General features: G+C 41.3%; 1 protein-coding gene across 1 annotated transcript; it reads left to right on the top strand.

Annotated features, from left to right (window-relative positions):
• Window positions 1-244: 244 nt before the first annotated feature.
• LOC103773434 (protocadherin-23-like) lies at window positions 245-10,826 on the top strand (the record flags this gene model as incomplete). The annotated part of the gene is made up of 4 exons (XM_008940802.1): window positions 245-375; window positions 1,071-1,357; window positions 5,922-6,060; window positions 8,200-10,826. Coding segments are annotated over 4 exons (3,184 nt in total), but the record flags the coding sequence as incomplete, so codon positions are not given.
• Window positions 10,827-13,012: the final 2,186 nt, after the last annotated feature.

Genomic DNA, 13,012 nt, shown 5'->3' with positions numbered 1-13,012 from the left:
TTTTCTTTGTATAATTTTGTTATGTTTTTGCCACCTAGAATCTCCTGGATGTTTTTCCTGCAACATACAAAAAGTAAAACTCCAGATAGTCAATCTTACAGAAAGAAAGAAAGATTTAAGAGTTGCAATGAGGAGCAGAAAGGGCTAATCTTTTAATTAGTAATTTTTTCCCTGCTTGTAACAGTGGTGGGTAATTCAGTGATCTCCGGCCAATAGTGACAATTACTGCTTCCTTTAATTGTAGGTTGGTTGTACAAGCCACTGACAAAGGAAATCCCAGACTTTCTGCTACAAGTATTGTGAGGATACAAGTGTTAGATGTTAATGACAATGCTCCAGTTGTCCAACCACTAGGTGAAGTGAAAGTCCCAGAAAGTAAGTGTGATAATACAGCTAAGCTTTGTTAAGATTTGGGTTTGTTAAACAACAATAGTGCTTTTGGTGACTTGTGTAACCAAGCAAAAAGGATAGTGGAGTAGTGTAGTAAAAAGGATAATGGATCATATTAATACTGAAACATCAAAGTAAATTGTGATCTGCTTTTGTTCTCAGAGGCATTATTCTTAATCTTTAGACACTGTGTATAAGTATAGTTTGGAACAAAACCATACGCAAGTGAAAAAGAGGAAAACAACCTCTGCAGCAATACATCTGTAATCTGTTCATTTTGGGCTACAATCTCATATTCTTCAGGTGTCTTCAATCTCTGCTTTTCTCCAATAAAAATACTTGGTGTTAAAACCAGTGTTGCTAGAAATGGGGCATTTTGAACTTTGTAGTGGTGAAAGAAATAATTTCTGTAAATTTGAATGAAGTGTTAAAGTGATCTATGGCTTGATCTGGTTGATGATGATGAAGAGGAGGACCCAGGACTTCCTGAGTTCTCATCCACTGCTGTTTTCACAGCATTTCTGGATATTGTTTTAATTCTAAAACATAAAGTCAAAACACACCAAAAGCTAATGCAGAAAGATTATGTATGTCTGAGATTCAATATTATGAAATCAGCAAGATCTTCAGAAATTGTAATATCTTTTAGCTATGACTTACTCTGAAAATGATTGTTTCAGATGCCCTGCCTGGTTTTATAGTGACTCGGGTGTCAGCAAGTGATGTGGACTCCAGGCCAACACTTCAGTTTGGTTTTATTTCTGACAATAGTCCTGGAATGAAATTTGCCATTGATCAACACACCGGTGTAGTCACAGTGGTGGAACCACTAGATTTTGAAGAAACTGCTGTGTATAAAATGAGAATCATGGTTTCAGATTCTGTACATCAAACAGAAGCAGAACTCAACATCCTTGTTTTGGACGTCAATGATAACCCACCGGTGTTCACTCAGGATTTGTATCAGGTGGGAATGTGGCAAATGGATAACAAATGTGAAGTCTTTCTGATCATAAATCGTAGGCATGCTTGTTTATATTTGTCTTAAAAGCCACATTTGAGCATTAAGAAGTAAGGTCTCTGCAAACTTACTACTGAGCAGAAACAGCAGAGCTCTTCAAGGAAACCCCAATCCCTTCCTAGGAATTTTGCTAAGAGGACTGAGGGGATTGTTCAGTTTTCATGTTTGTGGTTTCCAACTTGAGAAGGAAAGTGGTGTGAATGCTAGCTGTACTCCATACACTATGAATTCATCACTGGGAGTTACTGGATATAATCCAAACCAGTCTGGGGAGCAGGGTCCAGTGTTCAGAGCTTCCTCCTTCTGAGAGAATGGTAAACAAGTTGGTACATTTATTCTGGCCTTGTTACTTGTCCTATTACGCTGACCTTGTTACTGTAAAGTGTCCAACAGTGTTTTGGAACAAAGCTGTTTTAGTGACTATGGACAGCTATGGGCCACTAAGATTTTTAAAGGAATTAGAGCATATATAAAATAGAACAGAATAGACTGTTAAAGTTGAAAGGGACTTACAATGATCATGTACTCCAGCTGCCTCACCAATTCAGGGCTGGCCAAACAGCACGTTATTAAAGGCATTGTCCAAATTCCTTTTAAACATTGGTAGGTTTGGGGCATCGACCACCTCTCTGGGAAGCCTGTTTCAGTGTTTGACCACCCTCTAGGTAAAGAAATGCTTCCTAATGTCCAGTCTAAACCTCCCCGGTGCAGTTTTGAATCATTCCCATGTGTCGTATCACTGGATACCAGGGAGAAGAGAGAGATGCAGAGGGCAACGAGGTCACCCATCAGCGTCTTTGTAACCAAAATAGACAAGCCCTAACCCCTGTGTTGCTCCTCATGGCACATTATTCTTCCAGCCATTTTGTCAGTTTTGGTGCCCTCTTCTGAAAGCATTCAAAGGTGTTTGCACCCTTCTTAAATTGTAGGGCCCAGAACTGCACACAGTATTTGAGGTGAGTCTGCACCAACACTGACTACAGCAGGATAATCCCCTCTTTTGACCAGCTGGTTATACTGTGCTTGATGCACCCCAGGATGCAGTTTGCCCTCTCGGCTGCCAGGGTACTTTGCTGACTCATATTGAGGAGCCTGCTGTTGACCAGCACCCTCAAATCCCTAAAAAAATAGAGAACACTCAATGAATTTGCATGTCATCCTTACAGAGGGACCATGCTACCCTTCTTCTGTATTGTTCCAATCGTAGTGTATGTGCTGCCAAAATGAGCATGATGTCATACAAGGCTCTCAGGGTTAGACTGATAAAGGGGTTTTGCCCTGACTTCATCAGCCCTAAGGCTCTGAGGTTTGGGCTAAGGCTCAGCCCATGTAATTGCTTGGAGGTAGGCTTAGGAATAGAAGAGAGACAAAGCCCAGAGCTCCAGGTGAATTTAGGCTGCAGTAGGGCTGCCATGGGAAACGTGAGGCTGCCAGAGATGTTTTCTTAGGACTTGTTTGTGTGGAGCTAGGCTGTGCAGCTTTGGGCTGAGGGCCAAATGATCCCAGAGCATGGATCATTCAGCCTGGAAGAGACGAGGCTCATCTTGCCAATGTGTGATGTGTATAAATACTTGTGGGGGGAATAAAGACAGACCCAGACACTCCCATGTGGTGTCCTGTGACAGGACAAGAGGCAGTGGCCATGAATTGAAATACAGGGAATTCTGTTTAAACATCAGGAAAAACTTTTTAAAAACTTTTAACGGTGATCGAGTACTGGCACAAGTTTCTCAGGGAGGTTGTGGAATCCATCCCTGGAGATAACTCAAAGTTCAGCTATACACAGTCATGGGCACCCTAGAATCATAGAATCGTTTAGGTTGGAAATGACCCTTAAGATCATTGTGTCCAAATATTAACCTGACTCTACCAAGTCCACTGCTAAACCATGTCCCTAAGAACCATATCTACAGGATGTTTAAATATGTGCAGGGATGGTGATTCAACCACTTCCCTGGGCAGCCTGTTCCAATGCCTGACAACCCTTTTGGTGAAGAATTTTTTCCTAAAATCCAACCTAAAACTCCCCTGGCAATACTTGAGGCCATTTCCTCTTTTCCTATCACTTCTTACTTTTGAGAAGAGACTGGCACCCACCTCTCCCTACAACCTCCTTTCAGGTAATTGTAGAGAGCAATAAGGTCTCCCCTGAGCATTCTTTCCTTCAGACAATAGCCCCAGTTCCCTCAGATGTTCCTCATAAGACCTATGCTCTAGGCCCTTCACCAGTTTCATTGCCTTTCTTTGGACATGCTTTGGAACTTCAGTGTCTTTCTTGTAGTGAGTTGCCCAAAACTCAACACAGTATTCAAGGTGTGGCCTCCCCAGTGCAGAGTACAAGGGGGTGATCACTTCCCTGTTCCTGCTGGCTACAATATTTCTGATGCAAGCCAGGATGCCATTGGCCTTCTTGGCCACCTGGACACACTGCTGGTTCATATTTAGCTGGTCGTTGATCAGTACTCCCAGGTCCCTTTCTGCTGGGCAGGTTTCCAGACACTTCCCCAAACTTGTAGTATTGCAGGGGGTAGTAGTGGCCCAAATACAGGACCCAGCACTTGGCTTTGGTCAACCTCATACAACTGGCCTCTGCCCATCAGTCCAGCCTGTCCAAGTGCTTCTTTCTACCTTCAAGCAGATCGTTTCCACCCAACTTGGTGTCATCTGCAAACTTCCTTAGGGTGCACTCCATCTCCTCATCAAGATCATTGATAAAGATGTTAAACAGAAGTGGTCCCAATACTGAGCCCTGGGGAACACCACTTGTGACTGGCTGCCAGCTGGATTTAACTCCATTCACTGTCATACTGTGGGCCCATCTGTCCAGCTGGTGTTTTATCCACCAGAGTGTATGTGCATCTAGGCCATGAGCAGCCATTTTTTTTTCATGAGAATGATGTGGGAAACGGTGTCAAAGACATTACTGAAGTCCAGGTAGACAACATACACAGCCTTTCCCTCATCCACTAGGCAGGTCATCTTGTCATAGAAGGAGATTGACTTTGTCAAGGTTCATCAACGCTGCTGTAGGTGACCCTGCTCGGAGCAAGGGTTGAACCAGATGACCTCTGGAGGTGCCCACCAACGTCAGCCATTCTACCATCCTGTGAACTAAGCTGCTTGCTTGACTTGGTGGTCTTTGTCTGTGGTGGATGTGCTCAGAGCCAAAAATATGAGGCAGCACAGAAGACTGGGCTTTAATAATGCTTTATTTATAAATATTATACAGATTTAGTCAATAAATAAGTCTAAATACTTGGCTTAGCAAAGAAAATGCAGCCTCTGAATATGTGCAGTCACAACAGTTTAGTCACTTCAATAAGTATGGGACAGACTGTAGCCACCTGTGAAACATTCAGGTGCCTGAGTTGTCAGGGTCTGTGTAGATTGCTAACTTAACTCATAAGTCCAAATTCTGGGGAAGAAAAAAAAGCCCTAATAATGCTCAAGTGATTTTTAGACCTTGCCCGAAGTTTTCATCCACCTTCCTGTGTGTCTGATTTTGGGGAATAGTTTAGGCAAGCACTTGCTTTTGCAAGTGTTAGGATTATTTTTGTAGATCAGAGCAGACATTACAGGCAGGATTATTAATTTATGCAAAACAGCATAGTTCTATTGACTATGCTGATGTTAACAGCTGAGCTTCTTTCTCCACAGTCTGATGTTTTGAGATGTTGTTTGAACAGTAAGATACACTGCTTCTTTTCAGTGAAAATGTATAATTCCCTATTCATCATTATGTCATTTTTACCCTTTTTTGTCCTTTCAAGTGTTTTCATATTTATACTTTTCACATATAACCTCATATGTGTATGTCTGTTAGATACATATATTCTCTTTTAAAATTATTTAAACTAACACTTGAAGTTGTAACAAAGGTAGCTGCTATATTATACTGTTCCTTTGAAATTGTATTTATAAGGTGGATGGTCATAAAAATACTGTATCTAGACTTCAAGTAATAGAAGTTCTTAAGAAGGGAAAGGACTTTATTGGTTTCCTAGTTTATAGGAAATAAAAAAGGGGGCAATATTCCAGTGATGATTAAGTATTCTGGTGCTGGAATTTTCAGGGTGCATGTGTAGATTTTAATGGTCAATTATATACTGCAGACAGGGACTGCAGACTGTATTCCATTTATGAAAATCGAGATATTTCTGGAAGCAGGGAGAAAAGCCCATTTTAGTTACAGTCCATTGTAGGTATTCCTTCTAGTGCACTACTTAAAAAGGAGGTTCAATAATTCTCACAACTCATTGTTATAATGAACTAGAACTAGATGGATTTTACTACTGCTTAAAGTTTAATATAAAATTTTGTTGTATTGTGTGCAGCATTTTCAGTATCACAACTCTATAATTTTGTTCCATAAGAAAATGGGTAGTTGAAGCTTTTTCCAAAGCTAGAAACTGTTTGCTTTTTTCTAATAAGATCAAATGAAACTATACTTTTTATGTTTGAAATCTTTCATTAAGCTCTATCAAAACTGTAATTTTGCTTTATATGTCAGGTGATCTTGCCAGAGCTCGTTCCTATGGATACCCTTGTTCTGACCGTCTCTGCTGTGGATAGGGATTCAGGGCATAATGGAATGATTTCCTACAAAATCATCTCATCCTCTGAGGGATTTTCCATTGATCACAAGAACGGTGAGTCTGTAAGAATGGTTTATTATTTCAGCTTTTTCAGTGTAAATTGAAGAGTCTTACTGCACTTCCTCATCTGTTGCTGGTGATCACTTGAGTTCTGGAAATCTTGGGTTGCCAAAGTCAACCATGTTTTGGCTCGGTCTGACATTATTGCCAAAGAACTGATTGCATCCAAGACAAGTTCTCAGTTTGTCCCTGAACCATCCATGAGACAGCTAGTCATAACATCCTATAAATGCTGTTTCTTTGATGTGATTTGATAGAAAAGTTGCTGTAAGTTTTGCATTGATTTATAAAATTTCAGCTCATTAATTAGATTTCGTTAAATTTAAGTTCGTACTTATTAAATTTCAGTATAAGTTGAACCTATCATAATGGAGCTTCCCTACAGCTGGGCAGTGAATATTTTAAGTTTGCTTATTTAGAAAGCTTATGATATCCTATAATCCTAAATTGAATTTAAAAGTTTTCTAATTTGAGAACGCTCTTTCCAAAGTACATAATTTTCTTTCAATAGTTAAGAGATTTACTGATTTAAATTTTCTGGTCTAATGTTTTAACACTCTAAGAGGTAGAAAACTGTGTGTGTATGTGTGTCTCTTTGTATGAATATGTATGTAAGATTTTGGGGGAATATCAGCTTCAGAGATGATTAGGTACTGCAAAAATTATGTGCAACTATTGTTCAGTGATCAAGTCCTGATTGATTTTTTGCTGTTCCCAGGTTTTTACATGAGACAGATTTTTCAATGCAATGTTTGTTCATTGACATTAGCTACAAACACTGAATATACAAATGAGTGACCCAGTTAAAGATGTTTTCTTTTTTACCCGTTTCTTCTCTGTATTCACCAACCTGTCTTTGACTAGTGACGGTTTTCATCTGTGATGAGAACATTATCACACAGCATAGTCTCTGTGGTGCTTGACTCTACACCATGAAGAGTGAAGTAAAAGTGGCTTATGAACATAGTCATTGAGTGGTTTGGGTTGGAAGGGACTTTTGAAGACCATCTAGTCCAACCCCCCTACAGTGAGTAGGGATGTCTTCAGCTATATCAGGTTGCTTAGAGCTCACTCCAACCTGACCTTGAATGTTTCCAGGGGTGAGGCATCTACTATCTCTCTGGGCAACCTGTTCCAGTATTTTACCACTCTCAATGTAACAAATTTCATTATAGCTAGGTGTGAATCCACTTACTTTTAGTTTAAAATCTTGACACCCTGCTGTATCACTACAGGCCCTGCTAAAAGTTTTGTCCTCATCTTTCTTATAGGCCTCCTTTAAATACTGAAAGGCCACAATAATGCCTCTCCAGAGTCATCTTTTTTCCAGGCTGAACAACCCCAGCTCTCTCAGCCTTTCCTCATAGGAGATATGTTCCAGACCTCTGATCATTTTTATGGTCCTCCTCTGGACCTGCTCCAACAGGTCCACGTTTTTCCTCTGTTGAGGACTGCAGAGCTGGACACAGTACTCCAGGCTGGGGTCTCACAGGAGCAGAGCAGAGGGGCAGAATCATCTCCTTTGACCTCCTGGTCATGCTTCTTTTGATGCAGCCCAATATGCCGTCAGCCTTCTCGGCTGTAAAAGCATGTTGTCAGCTCATGTCCAATTTTTCATCCATCAGTATCCCCAAGTCGTCCTTTGCAGGGCTGCTCTCAATCACACCACCCCCAGCCTGTGTTGATACTGGGAGTTGCTCTGACCCACATGTAGGACCTTGTACTTGACCTTGTTGAACCTCATGAAGTTCACACGGGCCCACTTCTCAAGCTTGTCCAGGTCCCTCTGGGTGGCATCCTGTCTCTCAGGCATGTCAGCCACACCACTCAGCTTGTTGTCATCTTCAAACTTGCTGAGGGTGCACTCAGTGCCACTGTCCATGTCACTGATGAAGTTAGTAAACTGTACTGGTCCTGGTTCAGACCCTTGAGGGACAACATTCATTACTGATCTCCTTCCAGACATTGAGCTATTGACCCACTACTCTCTAGATGTGAGAGAGTTATTTTGGGGTGTGCAGCCATTACAGCTGAGTCATTTTCAAATATGACTAATTAGATTCAGCTTTTGGAATCAAATTTACTTATCTTAGTGCGAAATGTGGCCTTTTGTTAATTCTGTTTTGTTTTCAGGTTCAGTGTTTTCTACGGGACCAGTGACACAGCTTGGAAAGATTTCCACTGTTCAGCTCCTGATAGAAGCCACAGATGGTGGCAGTCCCACTCTGAGTGCAGTTACCTCTGTAGAGGTGAGCGTGGAAGATATAAATAACTATGCCCCTCAGTTCACAAGGATTCTGTACAATCTCAGCGTGAGTGAGGATGCCTCAGTTGGAGAAAACGTCCTCACATTTTCAGCTGTTGACTATGACTGGACACATGAAAATATGTATGTGGAATACTCTATTATTGAAGGCAATGCTGAAAACATATTCTCTGTGGAGACAAGCGTCATGGAGTCAGAAACATCCCACAGATTTGTTGGCAATATTGTTTTGAACAATGTTCTTGACAGGGAAACAGCTTCTTCTCACTGTTTGGTCCTCCTTGCCTCTGATCATGGAACACCACCTTTGAATTCAACTGCCACTGTGCTAATAACTGTGCTGGATGTTAATGATAATCCTCCAGTATTTAGCAGCCCAGAGTACCATATTCATGTAAAAGAAAGCATCCCTGTAGGGAGTCACATCACTGAAGTCTCAGCAAATGACTGCGATGCAGGGGCTAACGCAGAGATCACTTACACCATCAACTCTGGAAATGACAGGGCACATTTTCGCTTGAATGGGAAAACAGGATCAGTGGATTTGATTAAAACACTGGATTATGAGGATACTATGAAATTCACTTTGATCATCCAAGCCACAGATGGAGGAGCTGATGTAAAAAATGTAGCTTTTTCTGTTGTCCTTGTTAGCATCCTAGATGACAATGATTATGCTCCACTGTTTCTCTTTCCCAGCTTGAGCTGCACTGTCAGTGAAAATCTACCCACCTTTTCTTCTGTGTGTGCTGTTAATGCACTAGATTTTGATAAAGGCTCCTATGGACACCTTACCTATTCCATCCAGTCTTCATGTCTGGCTCATCGTGAAGCTCCTAGAGACCATGACATGTTCTTCATTGATCCCTTGACAGGAGATATTCATACAAAGCAAACGTTTGACTATGAAAGTAAGAATAAGTACTGTGTCATCATCCAAGCAAAAGACAAAGGTGACTCACTGGCTACCATTGCAGTTCAGGTAGATATTGAGGGGAGAGATGAATTTGACCCTGTGTTTACACAAGATCAGTATTTCTTTAATCTCCCTAAGAAGAACGAAGCAGGCCAGTTGCTTGGCAGAGTGAAAGCATCAGACAGCGACGGTGGACTGGACGGAGTTGTTCGTTACTCCCTGCCAAAAGCTTCTCCGTTCTTTTCTGTCAATCAAACCAGTGGTAATATTTATTTGACTCAGACTGTTCATAGAAAGAAAAATGACAGCAAAAGGAATGGTGACACCCTGGAATTTTTGGTAAGAGCTCATAGCCCCAAAATTGAGTCCAAGTTTACAGTATGCACCGTTTTGGTAAACATTTCCAATTCTCCTGAGAGTTATCCCATAATGTCACCACGCAGGCTGACCATTAGCATTTCGGTCTCATCGATGGTGTTCCTACTGCTTGCAGTCAGTCTTGCTGGACTTACTCTGAGACTTAAGCAGAAAGATCTGATGAAGTCTTGTGTGAAAGAAGAAACAGGATCCTCCTCAGTTACTGATGTGAATTCAGCCAGCAAAGATAAGTACTGCCAGAAAATCCAAAGTACTGAGAGCAGTATGCTTCCCATGGGTGCCATAGCAGAATGGCTGAGCCTAGCAGAAATTGGAGAGGGGAAAGATGATGGTGTCCCCTGCAGGCATTCAGACTCCAGTGGCCACGGTTCTGCTGAAGGAGAAACTGCAGAAGACGAGGAAATCAAAAGGATCAATGAGCATCCTTGCAGAAAGAGTGCTGGCTCAGTGTGGAGTGAGCACAGCTCACGGGTGCCAGATTCAGGCATCCCAAGAGAGTCTGATCAGCTCTCCTGTCAGTCTGGAGAAACAGATGTCATGGCTACTGCACAAAGCATGGAAAGCATGCAGGCCATTAAAGGAGAAGGCAGAGAAGAACCGTGTGATGCAGTTTATGCACATAAAATGTTGTCTCAAACACTTAAGAAAATTGGAATGAAAGAGAAAGACATAATGACAGACCTCACAAGAGAATGTGTCTTGATGTCAGATAGGCAGGACTCCGGTTATGATTCCATTGCAACTCTTGGCATCTCTGATGAGGATCTCAGAGATGGTTATAACTGGGATTATGTGCTCAGCTGGGAACCCAGATTTCAACCACTTGCCTCAGTGTTTAATGATATAGCAAAACTGAAAAATGAAGACATACACATTCATAGCTTCCCTAAGGAGAAAAAGTCTCTTGTTTTCCCTCCTCCCTTGATAACATCAGTAGCTCAGCCTGGCATAAGGACAGTGCCACCACGAATGCCAAACATAGTATCTGGGCAAGCATTTAACAAACACCCTCGTTCTCCCCTTATCCTTAATCTTGGATACCCTCTACCAACCATGACCCCTAGTTTTTCTCCTCCTCTCTCCTTACTTACCGTGCAGACGCCTACTGCTTCTCCAGTAATGTCTAATGGGAAAATTATAGGAACATGTCTTATTGATTCAAGCCATGAACTTGCAACAGAGGAAGAAATTCAGGTCTAGGTTATTAACTGACAGTAGTCTATGGTAAAAAAATACGGCTTAAAATATATTTTGTTATTGTTTAACAGGAAAAATAATCCTGTCAGAGCTGTATTGCCAGTATTCTTTCTGTTTTCATGGGCCGAAAAAGTTAAAGTATAAAATAGCCACAAAATTGGTAACTATCCATCTTGTTCTTCCCAGAATACACTGTGAGGTCACGAGGCTTCTCTTCTTTCAGCTCCTAACAGCTGTGGTTTCCTATGTAAATCACACAGCCAGGTGCCTGATAACCAACTCAACCAGTTTTACTGGTTTTCTTATAAAATATGTCAATAACAAATCGTAGTAATTCCTTACTGTGGAAAAACTTTACTAGCATTCTGGTGGGTTCTGACTGCTTCTGTGGTAGTATTAGAAGAGCGTACTAGAGGGGATGTGTAAGTATGACAGAATTTGGGATGGGCAAAGAATAAAGCAAGGACTCCTACTGAGCTTTATCTCGAGCATTTGCCCAGACTTCCCAAATCTCAGCCCCTGGGTCCCAACTACCTGTTGGGCCTGGTGCAGTTTAATCATCTGCTATGACTCCCCAGCAGGCTTTATTAGCTGTCTATGTGCTGTGGAGTCTCACTTGGCAGGATTCTGTGCACCTTTTATCTCCTGGTGTAAAGCCAGTGAATCATGATTATCTGAATAATAATGGATCTCCTGTGGAAAACAGGATATCTAGTGGTAAGATAAAAGTAACTATCTTCTTTATTACTAGATCTAAAATAGATAGCTGTTGTCTTTCTGTCCTATTACAGAAGCTGTCCTGGTCCCCAGGCAGCTGTAGGAACAGACAGTGTTACAGTTCTGAAGGGCCTGTATCTCTCCACCTTGGTCTTTGATGCTGGGCGTGTCTCTGCAAGACCAGATAATCTGGCCTTGTTTGTTGTATGTATCATACATATGGCACTTTGTGTATATCCAGACACATACATGTGCCTATACTTTTATGTATGCTTGTATATTGTATCAGATCAATAAAATACACAGAAAATACATCTGGAGTAACTCTGGTTTATCTTCAGTGTATACTTAAAAGTCTTTTGCATCATATGTATAAAACCTGGGATAGGGGGTAGATCTAATTGGTGCCTAGGAATTTGTTACAAGTTGGATGTGTACAGATGTATATATTGTACAGGTCATAACAGGTGGAAGGAGAGTATCTAGTGCAGTTAGACTGAGTGATCTTGTGGGATCAGCATGTGTGCAGTGGCTTTTGTACTTTCCGTGGCCATGCACATCAAGGTTTGCAACCCATGAGCTCATAACCTGTCTTTGAATAAGATCCTCTTTCTAAGGCTACACCCACACTGTACTATCATGCAACAGGATCCATGCTACTATGCAAGAGTGCTTCTTTTAAAGCTGGCATTTGTTCTTTGTATGAAAAAAAGATGTCTATCCCAGTGAATTCCTAAGCTACAGATGTTACTAAGAAAGGAGAAAGGATGATAAGTTTTATAGTCAGACAAAACACTGTGGAGAAAACCAGAGAGAGGAAAGGCAAGAAGATGAGTCATTCCCAGTTTGGAGCTGAACATGGAGTATCAGTTTAAAGTCATTATCTCAGAATTGATATTATTGTCTTCCTGTTAGCATTATGCTATGTGCAGCCTGTTTGGTTTTGACTTACATGTCTTAACTTACAATGTCTAATACCATGAGAGGTGTTCTTTGTGGCGTTCAGTTCTGTGCAGTTATGGTTTCAGGAGGCACACATGGCACACACGACTACCTTTTCTATAGAGTCAATAACTTGGCCAGTCTGGTTTTAGTTGCAGGTGGTAATGGTCAGGTGGCAGCTGTTGCTCTAAGGAGCAATGAATACATGTTATCCTGATAGGGATTATCTTTCCAATAGGTCATCAGTGGAAGAATAAATGCTTTACGCAGCAAAACTGTGCTTAATCTTTACGTTGAGGGGTTATGGCATGGTAGTTAGGGCTTCATTTCATGTATAGCATCTAGGCTCGTGGATGATTAGCTTTTCTTCACTAGTATTGCTGTAGCAAATGGAACACTATTAGCATTAGAAATCATTTAGAAATCATTCAGTCATCATATTTAGCATATGTGAACCTCACCATGCTACGTGTACCCACTTTCTATAATTCTGCTTGAAAAGTTAGCCCTGTTTCTGCCCTTTTTGGTCC

The sequence above is a fragment of the Merops nubicus genome, unplaced genomic scaffold (genome assembly GCF_000691845.1).
Source record: "Merops nubicus isolate BGI_N331 unplaced genomic scaffold, ASM69184v1 scaffold6865, whole genome shotgun sequence".
NCBI lineage: Eukaryota > Metazoa > Chordata > Aves > Coraciiformes > Meropidae > Merops > Merops nubicus.
Note: the sequence above shows the minus strand (reverse complement) of the source record. Positions and strands in the feature narration are given on the sequence as shown.